General features: G+C 39.6%; 10 protein-coding genes across 10 annotated transcripts; 6 read left to right on the top strand and 4 right to left on the bottom strand.

Moving 5' to 3' along the window:
• Positions 1–222: 222 nt before the first annotated feature.
• Positions 223–1,602, top strand: CST6 (Cst6p; the record flags this gene model as incomplete). Its single annotated transcript, XM_037289662.1, has 1 exon — positions 223–1,602. The coding sequence occupies one exon, from the start codon at positions 223–225 to the stop codon at positions 1,600–1,602; it is 1,380 nt and encodes a 459-aa protein (XP_037145557.1).
• Positions 1,603–1,815: 213 nt separating this feature from the next.
• Positions 1,816–2,998, top strand: MEI4 (Mei4p; the record flags this gene model as incomplete). The annotated part of the gene is made up of 2 exons (XM_037289661.1): positions 1,816–1,875; positions 1,934–2,998. The coding sequence occupies 2 exons, from the start codon at positions 1,816–1,818 to the stop codon at positions 2,996–2,998; spliced, it is 1,125 nt and encodes a 374-aa protein (XP_037145556.1).
• Positions 2,999–3,059: 61 nt separating this feature from the next.
• On the bottom strand, positions 3,060–4,199 carry CKA1 (casein kinase 2 catalytic subunit CKA1; the record flags this gene model as incomplete). The annotated part of the gene is made up of 1 exon (XM_037289660.1): positions 3,060–4,199. One exon carries the CDS (start codon positions 4,197–4,199, stop codon positions 3,060–3,062), a length of 1,140 nt encoding a protein of 379 aa, XP_037145555.1.
• A 327-nt stretch (positions 4,200–4,526) lies between these two features.
• CAP2 (F-actin-capping protein subunit beta) lies at positions 4,527–5,366 on the bottom strand (the record flags this gene model as incomplete). The annotated part of the gene is made up of 1 exon (XM_037289659.1): positions 4,527–5,366. The coding sequence occupies one exon, from the start codon at positions 5,364–5,366 to the stop codon at positions 4,527–4,529; it is 840 nt and encodes a 279-aa protein (XP_037145554.1).
• Positions 5,367–5,921: 555 nt separating this feature from the next.
• Positions 5,922–6,368, top strand: ERG28 (Erg28p; the record flags this gene model as incomplete). Its single annotated transcript, XM_037289658.1, has 1 exon — positions 5,922–6,368. The coding sequence occupies one exon, from the start codon at positions 5,922–5,924 to the stop codon at positions 6,366–6,368; it is 447 nt and encodes a 148-aa protein (XP_037145553.1).
• Positions 6,369–6,598: 230 nt separating this feature from the next.
• Positions 6,599–8,032, bottom strand: BCY1 (cAMP-dependent protein kinase regulatory subunit BCY1; the record flags this gene model as incomplete). Its single annotated transcript, XM_037289657.1, has 1 exon — positions 6,599–8,032. The coding sequence occupies one exon, from the start codon at positions 8,030–8,032 to the stop codon at positions 6,599–6,601; it is 1,434 nt and encodes a 477-aa protein (XP_037145552.1).
• A 398-nt stretch (positions 8,033–8,430) lies between these two features.
• Positions 8,431–10,989, bottom strand: IRC5 (putative ATPase; the record flags this gene model as incomplete). Its single annotated transcript, XM_037289656.1, has 1 exon — positions 8,431–10,989. One exon carries the CDS (start codon positions 10,987–10,989, stop codon positions 8,431–8,433), a length of 2,559 nt encoding a protein of 852 aa, XP_037145551.1.
• A 413-nt stretch (positions 10,990–11,402) lies between these two features.
• Positions 11,403–13,229, top strand: RSC8 (Rsc8p; the record flags this gene model as incomplete). The annotated part of the gene is made up of 1 exon (XM_037289655.1): positions 11,403–13,229. The coding sequence occupies one exon, from the start codon at positions 11,403–11,405 to the stop codon at positions 13,227–13,229; it is 1,827 nt and encodes a 608-aa protein (XP_037145550.1).
• Positions 13,230–13,420: 191 nt separating this feature from the next.
• YKE4 (Zn(2+) transporter YKE4) lies at positions 13,421–14,602 on the top strand (the record flags this gene model as incomplete). The annotated part of the gene is made up of 1 exon (XM_037289654.1): positions 13,421–14,602. The coding sequence occupies one exon, from the start codon at positions 13,421–13,423 to the stop codon at positions 14,600–14,602; it is 1,182 nt and encodes a 393-aa protein (XP_037145549.1).
• A 720-nt stretch (positions 14,603–15,322) lies between these two features.
• Positions 15,323–15,970, top strand: ATG45 (Atg45p; the record flags this gene model as incomplete). The annotated part of the gene is made up of 1 exon (XM_037289653.1): positions 15,323–15,970. The coding sequence occupies one exon, from the start codon at positions 15,323–15,325 to the stop codon at positions 15,968–15,970; it is 648 nt and encodes a 215-aa protein (XP_037145548.1).
• Positions 15,971–16,327: the final 357 nt, after the last annotated feature.

Below are 16,327 nucleotides of genomic sequence, written 5' to 3'. Positions count from 1 at the left end.
GCACACTTTTTTTTTCACAAAAAGAGATTTCAGGTCTTTCCATTGTCCTCACTGACCCCTGGGCAAAACGTATTTTATCATGGTGACTTCAGTGTTTTTTGTCCTTACATCATTAATCACATCCGAATCGATACTTGACGTAGGCTATCGCACAGAGGACAACTAGTAGAGAATAGAAAAGCTAACGCTGAAAAATTATAACTGTTCTAATACAGGAAAAATATGGAAAACGAGTATTCTCCCTTGCATACTACTAGTTTTCCGGGCGTGGATGTCGGTGTGAGTACCGCAGGCGTAGCAAATCTTCAGCCTGACGGTCAGAGTCTTCAGGGTTCAACAACTGGTTTTGTTCAAGGGATGCGACAGGCTTCACCAAGGTCGCAATCGGTACAGCCTGCTTCATCATACTTTGGAGATGGGATTAACGCTGCGCAGTTTTCGCCGTTGGCAGAGGGTGGGGGTACCCATGCCAATAAGTGGGTACCCAATGGTAATGCCATTGCCCATGCGAATACTTATAGCAGTGCTGCTGGTGCTGGCCATCACGTTGATTTCAACAGTAATACCAATGGTACGAAGAACAACCTTGCATCTGCCTCATTCAGTAACTCTAACTCTCACACAATTAACGACCCATCGACGCAAGAATATTTATCGCCATTCTTTCAACCATTTGGCATCGATGTAACCCATTTTCCGCTAACAAATCCGCCAATTTTCCAGAGTTCCCTAACATCGTTGGACGAGCCTGTGAAAAGGAGAAGAATATCTATTTCAAATGGGCAGATTAATCAGCTAAGTGAAGATTTAGAGACTCTAGAAAATTTGTATAATACTCAACCGCCACCTTTACCTCCAAGATTCGACCACCAGCCGATGCAAACGCAAATACCGAGCCAAATTCAGAATCAATCTCAAGCCCAAACGCAACGTCATGTGCAACGTCAGACACAACGTCAAGATCCACAGCCTAATTTAGCAGAGAACGCGCTACGACAGCAAGCAAAATTTCAACAATTCGAATCTGTTAACAATTCAGTGCCACAGGCACATATTCAGGCAAACCCAGATGATGAAATCGCGGCAAAATCCATAAGTGGTAGTGCCTCATCAACAACATGGGAAAATTCTAACGGTAATAGCCTTCATTGCTCAGATGTCTTATCTCAACAGCGGTCATCACAGCAGGTCGCGGTAGATGTGAGTCCTGCACCAGTAAAGAGAAGTTCATCGTCTTCGTCCAATTCATCGTACAACAATCGCATGTCTGACCCAATACCGGGTACAAATGCATGGAAAAGAGCAAGACTCCTCGAAAGGAATAGGATGGCAGCATCTAAATGTAGACAGAGGAAGAAGGTGGCACAGTTGCAGCTTCAAAAGGATTTTGGCGTGATCTCGGCAGAGAATAAAGTGATGAAAAGGAAGCTTGATTATTATGAGAAACTGGTTGCCAAATTCAAAAGGTTTTCGGAGGCTCATTTACGAAAATGCTCAGGCTCTGATGACTCTTTGGATATTATCGAAGAGATGTTGATGATAGACTCTGGAATCAAGGAAGTTGATGATTCTGGGTTGATTGTAAAATTAGAAGATAACTAGAAGATAACTAGAACTCCGATAGTAGCTTCCCCTTGAACAGTCTCCATTATAAATAGCGGTAACCAAGATCTTAATCATCTCATCGTCCCATTTCTTTTCCTTCTTTCTTCAAGTTGTTGTTTTTCTCAGAACATAATTTGAATGCGTATATAGATGATATTCTGGCGGCAAAAGAGTACAGACAAAAATAAGACATAACGATATCACTATCATATGGTGGAAAAAGATCGCTGCAAGATGGATAACGATCATTCTGAAGTTGATTGGATTATAGTACGTGTCGATTTTAACTTCGGCTTCCAGAAAAATTACTAACTCAAGTTTTCCAAAGTGCTTTGCAATAATCAAGCGTAACAATCCAACGATATTCTCACGAGAAAGCAACAGTCGAAGCAGTATTGTAATAGGAGACATAGGAATACCCGATAAGCTTTCCAACCTTAGGTTGAACCGTTCCTTAGTAGCCCACCTCGATATCGTCTATCGGTACACTCAAAATATTGAGAAACTACGTGATAACTTAGATATTATGAAAAGCCTGAGTGACGATATCAAGTATGTTGACATCACAAGATGGTTTTTACCGAACTATAAAAACATCTTGACAATTTTGAGTTTGAAGGGTAGCATAGGCGAACCGCATAAGGTTCAGCGGCTATTTCATTGCTTTCAGTTACTTATAGCTTCATTCTGTTGTTTTCAAGCAGATGCATTGCAATTAAGCTCCAAATTGATATTAGAAACGCTAATCAGTAGGTTTGTTAGTCAGGACTTGATCGTTTGTAAACAAAAAAGCTCAAGGATTGTTCAGCAATATTTGAGGACAGATGAGGCAGTGTTTGATTTGAGCAGTACCAGGATGCAGTGTAAAATACATTGCGAAACACTAATATCTATTATGAATTTAAATTTGAGGGTGGTTGGCTCTTCGGTGTCTCATAAGAATGGAACAAGATGTGGAATGCAGTTTTTTCTAATAATTAGCAGAATTTGTTTTGTCATTGAAAGTTTGACACACTGTTTGATAAATCAATTGAGCTCAACGCCTGATAAATCATTAACGGATGGTCTTGCATACAGAGAGCAGTATTGTATTCGGGAAAGAACGTTCGATTTCCAGTACACCAACAATATACTCTTTGTTTTGAGAGAACGTACAAGCAAGGTCAAAGAGAGATTGGAATTATTGAAGGGGATAATTAGCGAACTCCTGAAAGTGCTCAATCATTTAGATTGGTTTCAGCTGGACGACTACGTAAAACAATATCCAATCCATTCGGAAACGATGATAAAACGTCGATTATACATTCAAATAACTCTTCTTATAGCTGCAGATCTAAATTTGATCTCGGAATTTAGGCTTATAAGATGGCCTACATGGTCAAAACCTAGTTGATACTATGATAAAAAAATTGACATAAAAACAAAAACTTATTACTACTATACATTAAGTGTCTTTAAGAGTCATGATCGATCTGAGCTTTCGATTCTCCTTTCCTTATGGGCTCGAACCATGGATGTCCCATTGCTTCTCTTGCAGTAAGTCTTTCCTGATGATCATATCTTAACAGGTTGTCAAGCAGATCTATAATATCATCATTATCACATAAATGTCTATTAGAGTCATTGATAAATCTGTGCCATGGCCTCCTAATATATTGGTCCATATCATGGAACTCTCTGGGCAAAACTATATCGTATTTTGCCAAATACTTTTCAAAATCGTCACTACCTAATACTCTCACAATTTTTACCAATTGATCTGTATTACTGGATCCGTGAAAAAACGGTTCCTTCTGGAAAACCATGGACGCAAGCATAGTCCCAAAAGACCAGATGTCTAACGAATAGTCATACATTCTGTAGTCTACTAGCAATTCAGGACCTTTGAAGAATCTTGACGCGACTCTGACGTTATATTCCATATTTTTGTGATAAAATTCTGCTAGACCCCAATCTATTAACCTTAATTTTCTTTGTTTGTGATCTATCATTACATTGTGGGGTTTGACATCTCTATGCATGATTCCCATCGAATGACAGTAATCCAGGGCCTTCAAAAGCTCGAATGTGTAGTATCTCATATCAAAATCGGAAAATTTTGGATATAAAACACGGAAATCGACATTATTGACATGCTCAAAGACCAACGCGGGCGTCTTAGAAATAGGATCTCTGATCACATCGAGTAACTGAACTATATTTTCGTGTCCATTATGAGGCAAATCGTACAAGTAAGATCTCTTAAATGCCATTACGCTCTCTTTCCTGTTCGTATAGTACTCAGCTTCGTCAAACTCTCTCAATGTTGGAGGATCACTTTCATTGGATAAATTGGATAAAATCTTGATTTCACGCTTAATCTTCTTCTTCTTGACAGGTTTTAACATTTTAATGACAATGCTTCTTCTGTTACTCAATTGAACACCCTGAAATACCTCTGAATACTTGCCTCTTCCCACCTTGGTCTCTATCTCATATAATTTGTTGTTCGTAGACCACTCAATCGTGGTGTTTTCGTAGTCCCAATATTCCTGGCTTCTCAACTGATTAGCATTCGTATAGACACGAGATTCCGACCATTTCTTGCATTTCATGTTATGGACGCTCTTAGCTTTTTTCAGTTACTATCCAACAACGATATCCGTCGGAATACTCTCACTTTCACTCAAGTGATGCCCAATCAGCACAGCAAATATAATCAAAGAGTCCAGCAAAAAATGGAGGTACGCCAAATGTCGTCTTTGTTTAGCTTTTTCAATCCTATTCTTCGACTCATCAATAGACTGCAGATGGAAAGATCTATGCAGACGTTAGACACGTCGAAAAACCAGCGACACACTAAATTAGAGTCATCAAGCACGATAATCTTCCAAGGTCTAAGCTAATCTCAAATATACGTTTCAATTGTGCTATATGAATCTCTATAAACTCTGTAAACCTTTCATCAACTCTTGGTGAACATCACTGCTCATTTCTTCATTACCAGATGTGCTGTTTCTAGTGTGATGAAAGATGTCTCTTGTCTTTTCAAAATAGACCGATTCCAACATTGTTCTCATCTGAGACTCCACATCTTCGATGATAGTACCTAGGTTTGTAATATGGGCAACGTGAACCTGCTCTACCGATGTGGAGGAAGATGGTGGCACTGCTAGTGTTTTTTCTGTCTGTCTGCTCAAGTTACCAGATAATGTCATTTGTTTGCCATTGTCCAGGTGAAGAATGACCGTGGTTGTGATACGATAGGTAACATCAGTGCCCTCGCGAACAGCTTCTAATACATGAATACTGTCCCACGCATTGGACGTTTTGTCCCCATTCTTGAACAGAACAACGCCCGCAAAATCGTCGCTAAGTTCTTCATCATCCAGTTCCCATAGGTACACGCTTGATACACCTCCCTCATAATATAAATCTCTGTAGATATCAAAAGAATCATTAGCAAGAATTTCCAACTGTCTCAAATTTTTCGAAGGAAAGGGGCTCTCTTGGACGTCTTCTGCAGATAATTCCGGGAAGTACTCATTAGACCATGGCGATCTATGCGAGTCTATATCTCTGTTATAATCACAACACAAGTATTCTCGTTGGGACGCCTTTGGATCCCGTTTGACTATTAACGGTGTGTCCACGGATGATAACAAATCTTCGGCCAATGACGGTTCCAATTGTATTAAATTTTGAACATGTTCCTTCAATTTTCTTGGGTCCAATCTACGTAGTAGATCTAATGCTGCATCATATGCTTGTTCAGTGCTCATCTTGGTCGTCACGACTAGTTCTTTGTTACTACTTTTTTATAGCGTAAATAAGATCAACAAATTCTCCTTTTTATACCCGCATCCTTATAAATGTGATTATGTTTTAATATATAAACGTATGAAACTTGCGATGACAATGCGAAGAGAAGAGAGTGCTTGAACAAGGACTAAAGAACAATACTGTACTATACATGCCCAGGGATTTGTGGCACTTGCACTTGTAGAAATACCACCTTTCCCTTCAAAGTTGTATTATTTCCAATTACGGTACTTTGACCTAGGTGAGCACCAGCGGCCACAGTAACAGGATCTGAACAGAGGGTCATTCTAAGGGACGAACCGCCAATGTTCTACGCTCTTGAAAAGTTCTTACAATGAACAAATGTCGTAAACTAAATACTTCTCCAAATAGGGCTACCCGGAAGGGATTTCTCTGAACTTCTTATACGACGTAAATGTCACCAGCTGTTGTATAAAATTCGATCTCCAAGTAATCTTTTCATCAGTTTCTTAGTGGTTGAAGAAGGTCAAAACTCTCATAAGGTGAAATCCGTTATGTTGTCATTTCAAGAAGTATTAAATGCTACGCAAGCTAAACTGGCAACAATGCCACCAGGAAATTTACCAAAATGGCTATTGTTCATCTCGGTAGTTTCCGTATTTAACTCGATTCAGACGTATGTGTCTGGTTTGGAATTAACACGTAGGGTTTACGAGAATAAGCCCTCTCAGACTACTTCATTGAGTGCAAGAACCTTTGGCACATGGACGTTTGTCTCATGCGTTATTAGGTTTTATGGTGCGTTTTATTTAAATGAGCCACACATCTATCAGCTAACTTTTATTTCCTACTTGATTGCAATTGGACATTTTGGTAGTGAACTTTTGATCTTCCGTACTTGTAAACTGGGTAAAGGATTCATGGGTCCTTTGGTGGTTGCCTCAACTTCTTTAATCTGGATGTACACTCAAAAAGAGTTCTACACCGGATTGCCATGGTAAGTATGATCATATAAATGAATGGTACATGTGCTTAAATTGAGTATTACAACGGCTATTTAGTTCAAACACAACTCACCGCAAGAGTGGTATAAAAGATGAAGCTGTGGTAGAATAGGCAGTACACATGCTGACACTGATGCATAACCAAGAGCAAGAATGGGCAGTAGAAAATGTTTCGAGAAAAAAAATGTTTATAACGTACAACTTTAAATAATGTAATAACACTTTAATCATTTAGTACTTTCATGGCTTTTCTTAGTAGGATCGTTCAACTTCAACACATCTACGACGGGACCAAGCAATCTTTGAAATCCGCTTTTGCCTAAGGTTGCTACTTTGGTCTTCGTTCTTGCTGTGACAGTTGCTTGACGCGGTAAGTCGTTCAATAGAGCAACTTCACCGAAATAATCGTGGGCCTTTAAATGTGCAACAATACCTTCACCTGCTTTAGATACGTCACATTCACCATACTCAATGAGATAGAAATTCTCTCCCCTGTCACCTTGTTTGATGATTACTTGACCTGGTTCGTAATACTCAGTATCCAATGCATCGGCTAATTTCGCACGATCGTATGTTGTCAGAGAAGTTAAAATGGGTATGATCTTCAATAGCTCGTCGTACATCAATCTCTTCTTAAAAGAACTGCCCAGTAATATTTTTCTAAAAGTAATCCGGTCGAGAGCCCATAATATACAGTCAGTTGACGCCATCACGGTAGCCACTCTTGGATGATTGTACATTAATGCCAGTTCACCGAAACTTGACCCAGGACCTGAGGAGCTTATTTTTTTATTATCAACGAAAAATTCTACAGTACCCTCTTCAACAACATAAAAGTAATCACCCTCATCTCCTTGTCTGATGATTTGGGTACCTGCCTTGATGTTTTTCTCTTCCAATGAATTGATCACCAAAGTTTTTGAGTCAGGGTCTAGCTTGCTAAACAAAAAATTCTTACCAATTGACTTTGCTAATCTGGTTAGCTGTTCTTGGGTCTTTTCAGAATAATGTTCTGGTGTCCAATCATCAAGATTATCAGGCTGGAAAGTTTCACCACTAACAGATGTACGTCTTTCCGCATTGAATCTCAATGGTAGCGGTTGATGATTCACAATGTTCTTCCTATCGGAGCTGTGTTTGCCGCTGTGGGGATCTAAAGGTGATTTCACCCGTCCGCTGGCCTCTTTCCCTACATTAAAATTCCCCTTGAACAAGCCACTCCCTAGATCTGCCCCAGAACTTGCACCCGAACCTGTCCCAGAGCCAGAGCCAATTCCTGAAACCGAGGTGCTATCCTCTTCCTTAAGTGCGTTACCGCCGCTCATACCCATGCTTGCAGGACTTGTAATGTGTTCATCTCTTGGCGCATGGGGATCCTGATCCACGAACGGCAACTTGAACTGCACATCTTTATCCTCAACTCCCTTGGCTCCAAAACTGGAAGAAGCTGCCACTACGCTTTCATGTCTCGAAGGCTTCGAGAACAAATCAATACCTCTGGAACTAGCGAAAGACTCTTGCTGTTTCGTGAAGTAACGCTGTTGCTCCAACCTCTTGTTGAAATAATTCGCAGAAAACTGTAAAATGTCAGCGGGGCTTTGTCTTTCCACCTCCTTCTGGTATAGATCATATTCGACCTGTTGATCTGCTGCTAATGGCATCTCGTAGATTTATCTCTGTCCGTTCAACCTCTCGCACTTTCCCCAAAAACTTCCTGACTTTATATACTTATTTGTCTGATCCGGTCGTATTATTAAATAGCAGTCTATCAAACAGCCATTCAATTCCAACCAGCTGTTTCCCGGGTAGGCTTATACTACTCATTGTGCTATATCTATCCCCTTCTAGCTCGCTTGATATCTTTTAAAAACCTAAAGGGGCCGCAAAGTAAGGAGAAGTCCACTTCGTTCAATGTGATGCATACATTTATAAGAATGTCACAGTAATATATAGTAATATATAGTAATATATAGTAATACATAGTAATAGCTAGTAATACATCATATGCAGTGGACCAAGGAAAGCTCTGTTAAATGGAACTGTGGTTATTTACAGGCTGTCAGAGCTCTCCAGCAGTGGTCTCGAAGAGACATACGTGAGGAAGCTCTACTGTTCTTTCCGGGTCGTAAGCACTGGGTGAACGATCCATTAATTCAAGTAGCTCTTGTTCAGTTAACGGCTGTTCGTCGTGATTAGTTTGGTCGGAGTCCTTGCTTGCGAAACCAATACTTGATTCTCCAGTTACTAGTAGTCGTGACAATTCCTGAATGATGTCCTTGTTGCTTGTTCTCGCTGCTGCACCCTTCTTTTGTTGAAGGAATGAGCCTTCATTCAGAGCAAGTTTCTTGAGTGTACTGAACTGACCCATTTGTATGACCAGTTTCTCTAGCCTTCTCTTATTTGCTGCCCTAGTGAGTATGACATGTTCCACCGTGTTGTCGCAACACAAGCGGTAAACAATTACAGGTTTGTCCTGCCCAATTCTGTGGCATCTATCCATAGCTTGGAGATCAACCTGGGGATTCCAATCGCTATCAAACAAAACGACCGTATCTGCACCAATTAAATTGATACCGAGGCCGGCGGCTCTTGTTGATAAAAGAAAAATGTCACACTTACTGTTTGACGAGTTGAGCTCGTCGATATGCTCCTTCCTAGTTTCGTTGTCAACGGATCCATCAATTCTTAAGGTTTTTAAAGAGTTCAAGTCACACCAATCTTCAATCAAATCAAGCATTCGTACAAATTGTGAAAAGATTAGGACTTTGTGACCATTTTCACACAATGGTATTACAAGCGTTTGTAACATTTTTAGTTTGCCCGATGTATTTAATAACTGTTCCAACGTCAGATCCTTGGGCTGCAGGAATGGGAAATAGAATAGGTAAGTTGAATCAACTATTTGCCTTAATTGCATAATCATGTTTTGAAGCTTGATATTACAAAATTCTTTATGCATATGGGTTTGGTAGACTTTTTCCATTCTTTTATTGGTATCATCCCTATCTTCTAAGTTAACAATATCATTATTTGATTCCTTCAATTTGTAGTTGATGAAGTTTCTTATGGACTTATTCGAAACAGTCCCGATATACTCAGTGTTCAAGGTAAAAAAGGATTTAATCATTTCCTTTAGAATAGTTTTTTTGAGGTTACCAGTTAATCCCATATTATAGAATTTCCTCTGAATTGGAGTCAGGGGGCAGTTAACAATATATTCTCTCTTAGGAGGAAGGATACCAGATAAAACCACTTTTTTCAATCTCCTGAGGAGGAAAGGTTTCAAAATCGTATGCAGATTCGAAATCAGGTTCTTTTCTAACTCGTCATTTATAATTTTATTCAATTTTGCGGAATTGTTTTGCAAATCGAGATCTCTGAAATCAAACCACTTATTAAAAATCTCAAAATCGCTGAAAATATCAGGCATGATGAAATTCAGCAATGCCCAGAGCTCTGCTAAGTTATTTTGTAAAGGTGTTCCCGTTAACAGCAATTTATTTCTTGTATTTACTCTCTTCAATTCCTGTATCAGTTTACAGTTGATGTTTTTGAGTCTATGGCCTTCATCGACGATTAAAAACTTCCATGACCTTGACATAATTTCATTAGAGTCTCTGATGATCATTTCATATGATGTTATAACGACACCGGTCGATTTGTGTTCTCTGAAAAACTTGTTCATCAATTTTATTCTTTCTCTAGCTCCACCTTGATGATAGTACTTTAATTTTGGTATATCAGGTGCAAACCGAGAAAATTCATTAACCCAGTTATCAATTGTACTAAGAGGCACAGCGATCAAAAATGGGCCCTTAGTATCCATTTCATAAATAAATGCTAACAAAGCTATACTTTGAATCGTCTTGCCTAATCCCATATCATCCGCGAGTATTCCATTTAATCCATTTTCATATAAGGTAATCAGCCAATTCAAACCATCCAGCTGATAGGGTTTGAGAATGCAATTTTTCAAAAGTGAGGGTTGCTGTTCTGCAATTATAGAGTCTTCCAGAAGCGCTGATGGTTGCGCTTCTTCCTTAGTCTTTGGCTTGAAAAAATCCACTATTGACCTGGTCTTAGTCTTCTTTTTAGGTGGTTCCGCAGTCATCTTTTTTTTTTCAGCTTCAATTTGAGCTTCCACCTCTCGCTGTCTTTGCTTTGACCTTTCGAACAGAGTGTCGGCTATCACACCAGAATACACTCTACTTTGGGTTACAAATTCATTCAATTTTTTCAACTTTAGTGATACACTTCTAGAGTCCATATTTTCATCCTTATCACTATCATCATCATCACTATCCTTGTCATCATTCTGACGTTCTTGCTTCAACTTCAGTCGTGACTGCTCAAGTAAATCATTTAATTTCTTATCCTCCTCCTTAAGGTCAGTTTCGTCGTCGTCCGAGTCAAGGGCTACGTCTTCGTTTCCATCAAGGTCATCGTGCAGCCATACCTCTTCAATATCAGATCCACCATCCTTGAGATCATCGCTGCCACTTGAATTCCTGCTTTCACTTACGACAGACTCGGAATCGAGGTCAGACTCTTCCTTTTCCCCATAATCTACTTTCTCATTCCCTTTGCGCAAAGCCCTTCTCCTGCTCTCAGCTGTCATTGGGAATCCAGAACTGACCTCAGCTAGTACGATATAATTATGATTGTTTATCTGCTTACGCGTAATTTCGATGAATCAAGTGTTTTTCCAGTCGATTTTTCACGTTTTACAAGGAAAATTGCGAAATGACCGGACTATTCAAGAGCTGTCTATTTGCACAACCCCTCTGTTTGACTCAAGGCCTCATCGATATCCAAGCAGGACCTAATCAAGCTCACAAATCATATAAAGAGCATCTTGTTTTATCACGTATTTCACGTGACATACGAATTATGTTCGTTTTCTTTTTTTCTTGATTTGAGAAATTTCAGTAGCTGGACGAAATTAAAGACCATATTGGAAGACATAATTTTATAAATAAACAACATCGAAGAAGAAGTTAAAAAGGGGTCAGGAAGAGTATATTGTTGAGTATGGAGGAGCAACAAGCGACCAATGTTGATTCTGGAGTGGCAGAGTTTGGTGCAAGTGGCAGCGCACCCCCATTGTTGCCCCATTTACAGCAGCAACAGTTGCAACAACTTGAAACCCCAAATGTCAATTATGAACAACAGGCACAGAAATTAGAAGATAAGGCATTACGATTCTTGGCAAAACAAGCACATCCTGTTATAGTTCCATCGTTCGCGTCCTGGTTTGAGTTTTCCGAAGTGCATGAAATCGAAAAGAGATCAATTCCTGACTTTTTTGATGATTCGTCACGTTTCAAGACACCAAAGGCGTATAAGGATGCGAGAAATTTCATGATTAATACATATAGACTTTCCCCATATGAGTATTTGACAATGACTGCCGTAAGGAGAAATATTGCAATGGACGTGGCATCGATTGTCAAAATACATGCGTTTTTGGAAAAATGGGGGTTGATAAATTATCAAATCGATCCAAGATCGAAGCCATCATTGATAGGACCAAGTTTCACAGGTCATTTCCAAGTTATACTGGATACTCCTCAAGGTTTGAAACCATTTGTTCCTTCAAAGCTTGTAGGCGAACAAGATGAGGGCGTGACAAAGGACCAAACCGGTCAGGAGACACCAGCAGGACAGGATGTTAAAGAGTCACCGCAACCATCTGTGCCACCTGAGCAGGCTGTACCACAAGAGTCGCACGAAGTTGGTCAGGGAACCAATGGCGCGGATACCGCAAGCGCAGAATCAAATTCAACACAACCAAAAGAAGAGGAATCGAACTCGTTGGAAAATAATAAAAATCAAGTCCAAGACTCAGCCAAAGAGCCAATATTTGTAAAACCAGAACAATTTCCTGTAAATTTGTCTCTCAGGAAAAGTATTTACGATTCCACACAAGATTTCAATGCATTACAGTCGCGCGATAAAAACTCGAGGCAAATTCGTAAAACTTTCATTTGTCATACATCTGGAAATGAAGCAGTTTCGGTGCACTACCATAATTTGCGTGCACGAGACGCGAACTTATCATCTCGTTGTTTCCAAGAAGGTCATTTTGGCGCTAACTTTCAATCCTCTGATTTTATAAGGCTTGAGAACGAAGTGCAAACTGGAAAAAGACAGTGGTCTGATCAAGAACTTCTTCTGCTATTAGAAGGTATTGAAATGTATGAAGATCAATGGGAAAAAATTGTTCATCATGTTGGCGGTCAAAAAACTATAGAGGAATGTGTCGAAAAGTTTTTGAGCTTACCAATTGAGGATCAATATATCAATGACATTGTCGGGAACCTGAGAACCAAAGTCTCTACAAAGAGTAATGATAACCAGGGAGGCATTGATACTGTATCAGCAGTAGATGCAGCTATAAAAGCCTTATTAAATGGACTTCACAAGGAAGTGCTCGATGAAAGTATCCCTGAGTCCTCAAGAAAAATTTCTGATAAATACTTGCAGGAGACCCAAGTTGTAACGCAAGAACTAGTCAATTTGACCTCGAGAAAGATGGATTTAAAGTTTGAAAAGTTGGATAAATTGGAAATTGCCTTACAAAATGAAAAGAGTAAATACGTGGAGGAATCGGAGAAGCTGCTTAACGATAGAATATCGTTGAGTAAGCAGGTCAATGAAATAAATGCAGATCTTTCAAATTTGAACATATCTAAAAAACTGGTTCTAGTCTCCGAACAGGTTGATTCCGGTATAAAATTAGTTGAAGAGGAAGAAAGAGAAGAAAAGAAAAAAGATCAACTACAGAAGAAATCAGATCAAGAGGTGGAGGCACTGTCGCACACTGAACCTCAGATGTATAAACCTTGGTCGCTGTAATGTAATTGTAATATAATCTTAATATGTAAAGACATCAAGCAGTTTTATCATTAGCTGTTTTTTTATCATACTCCGTCCGATAGATCGAACTCTATCATTTTTACCTTGCCCGATTTTTGGGCTTCCGTGTGAAAATAGAGTTACTCCCAAGACACCTATTACAAAACAGAAAGAGTATAAGCTTCCAAGAGATGATCATGAATTACTTAATGCTCAGTGTGAGTATTCCGTTCGTAGTTGGTCACACGCATGGACATTCTCACTCCCTAGAGGACAAAGGAGTACTGGGAGCAGCTATTCATTTTTTCCAGGACTTCGTCTTCCCATTCGACGCAAGGTACAATTCTTTACTAGCTACGTTGATCATTCAGTTACTCCCCTGTTTGATAATATACTTTGTTCCCGGAATGAGAGCTTTGTCTATGGGCAACAACTTGATAGGACCACTGAATTTATTGGTATCATTCGCAATGGGCACTTTATTAGGTGACATTTTTTTGCATTTACTACCAGAGGTTTTCTCATCTATCGAGTTCCACGATCATGAAACTGCACATCTGGAACTTATCAGGATGAGTGCCGCTGTTTGCGGAGGATTTATGATTTTTTTTGTTTTGGAGAAGACGATGAGAGTTTTATTAATTGGAGCGGGTAGTGAGGTTAGTTTAGTGAACCACACACACTCTCATTCGCATTTACCTAGTGATCTTGATAATAACCGCCATAATGAGGAAGTTTTTGAGTATTCCCATGGGTACGAGAATGATTCAAGTAGCTCAGCGGGGGGCTCGGCAAGACAGAGAAAGAAGGAAAGATCGTCTGAGAAATCTCCAAAACTTGAAACATCCCAGATACATAAACCTGGTGTCTCCGTTTATCTGAATATTGTTTCTGGTTTTATTCATAACATCACCGATGGAGTTGCTCTTGCATCGTCCTTCTACAGTTCCAAGAACGTTGGGGTCTCCACGACGATAGCAATCATGTTCCATGAGATTCCTCACGAACTGGGAGACTTTGCTATTTTGGTGGCAAACGGTTTCACGTTTAGCCAGGCATTTAAGTCTCAGATTATCAACTCAATTGGCTCTCTCACAGGCACCGCAATAGGATGCGCTTTGAACGAGATCACCACATCAGAGCAAAACCACTGGGATAAGTTGTCGGAAAGCATATATTTTTTTTCCAAACTGCCTGGTTTGAGACTACCACTAACTACGGGCGGTTTTATCTATATAGTCACCATGGGAGTAGTACCGCAAATGTTGCAGACCACTTCACAAAACCGGTCCCAAGAACTCAAAAAGTGGCTGCTACAATTCATATTCATCTGCATCGGATTCATGTTAATGGCTTCACTTGCTACTAACTAATAAGCTAACCCATGTGCCGCATGGAAGCAAAATCCGGTACGAGGCGAACAGTCAGCACACACAAACGTTCCACATCCATAAATAACCCAGTCGCATACACAAATCTACAAGAAATTAGCAAGAAGTCCGTCCATCTGATCCGATCTGATCAGCGCCTTCTTACGAAGGACGTGGTGAGCATGGGGCGTCAATTAGCATTTCAACGTCCCAATACATTTGCAAGTAAGTAAGATCCAAAAGGAGCGACTTTCTCAATTCCAGCAGTCAGTTCTATCTCTATACAACTTTAGTCAACAAAGCTGCGACTAGTATCTACACTTTGAAATTCTAAGCACATTAGAGTAAAGTCTTTTCAATGTATGTTCTGCAACCCCCGCCAATAGGTAACAGTAATTCAGACCAACCCACAAAAATCTCTGGATCCTCTGAATCGTGTGCTGGTCGAATTTCAGCTCATACACAATCAATGTTTCCCTTGCATGTTTTTGAGGACTATCCCCCTTCTTCCCCGTAAAATTTCAGTACACATACTTTTTTTCCTTATCGAATCAACACCCCGCGAATCACCCTTCCAAGGTAACTAAAAATGAAACATGATCGCGTATCTTTTTTCTTTCTAACATCTGATCTCAAGCGATCTTTACATCTTAAGAGCGATCTAACTAAGTTACAGGCTGTTTATTTTTGTATCATTTGGTCAATAATACTTCTCTAAGGATTATGTCTAATATATTGCTTGTTATTCCGAGCGACGTAATTTGCAGTTGCTCATCGCCAACGGACAAGATAGTTATCACGGGTGAATTTGACAATTGGCAGCATTCAGATTACATCCTGGAATATGACGGAAAAGAGGGATATAAGGTTGAGATTCCACGGTTAACTGGTAGGGAACGGGCACTTTTCAAATTTTTAGTCAACGATAATCGATGGATCACACTATCCTATTTTGAGACGTTGACAGACGAACAGGGGTTTATTAATAATGTCCTTAATTACCATGATTATGATGGTCTGGATGATGTAACTATTAATAGCAGTACTCAGGATGAGAACGAGCAGCAGGAGAAATTGCTCAGTTACTCCACCGAAGTGACAGATGCCAAGTATATGTCTCCAGAGCTATTTTCCCATGGTAAGCTTGAAGCTAACAGCTCTTCAAACAACCCTGTTGGAAGTAACGACTACGTTAATATTTCCTCTCACGGAGAATTAAGCAGTATTGAGGACCTGGAATTTGAACCGTACGAGTCAGATCTTGAAGAAACCATTCAGTATGATTCGAAAGTCTCATTCAGTACCAATCAGAAGCCTTTGGATGGGCTAGTTTCTATGGTCAAGAAAGCGCGGACCTACTGGCACACTTGACCTATAACTCCTGAGTTGTGTTTTTTTTTTTTGATTTGTCGGTTTTATTAATATTTTTCCCAGGGAAAAGGGAACGTTAGGCATTGAGGTAAGAGAAGTAATTGGCTTCTACGCTGGCTAAGTGGCGAATTTGATTTGGTTGCTACAAATTTTTATTTTTTACAGAGAAACATGGAAAACGACCGGTTGTATCAAGCTATCCCCTTTAATATTATAGAAAGAACATTTTGGTGATTTGTGTCCATGTCAGAAATGTATGTGTGAGGGGAGTCGTGGCTTGTTAACATTTCTTGTGTTATATAAAGAATGCTAAATAGGCTCGAAGTTATAATATATTATGGTTTTTATTTTTTTTTT

This window comes from Zygotorulaspora mrakii, chromosome 6, assembly GCF_013402915.1.
Source record: "Zygotorulaspora mrakii chromosome 6, complete sequence".
Lineage (NCBI taxonomy): Eukaryota > Fungi > Ascomycota > Saccharomycetes > Saccharomycetales > Saccharomycetaceae > Zygotorulaspora > Zygotorulaspora mrakii.
This window is presented reverse-complemented; position numbering and strand designations above follow the sequence as displayed.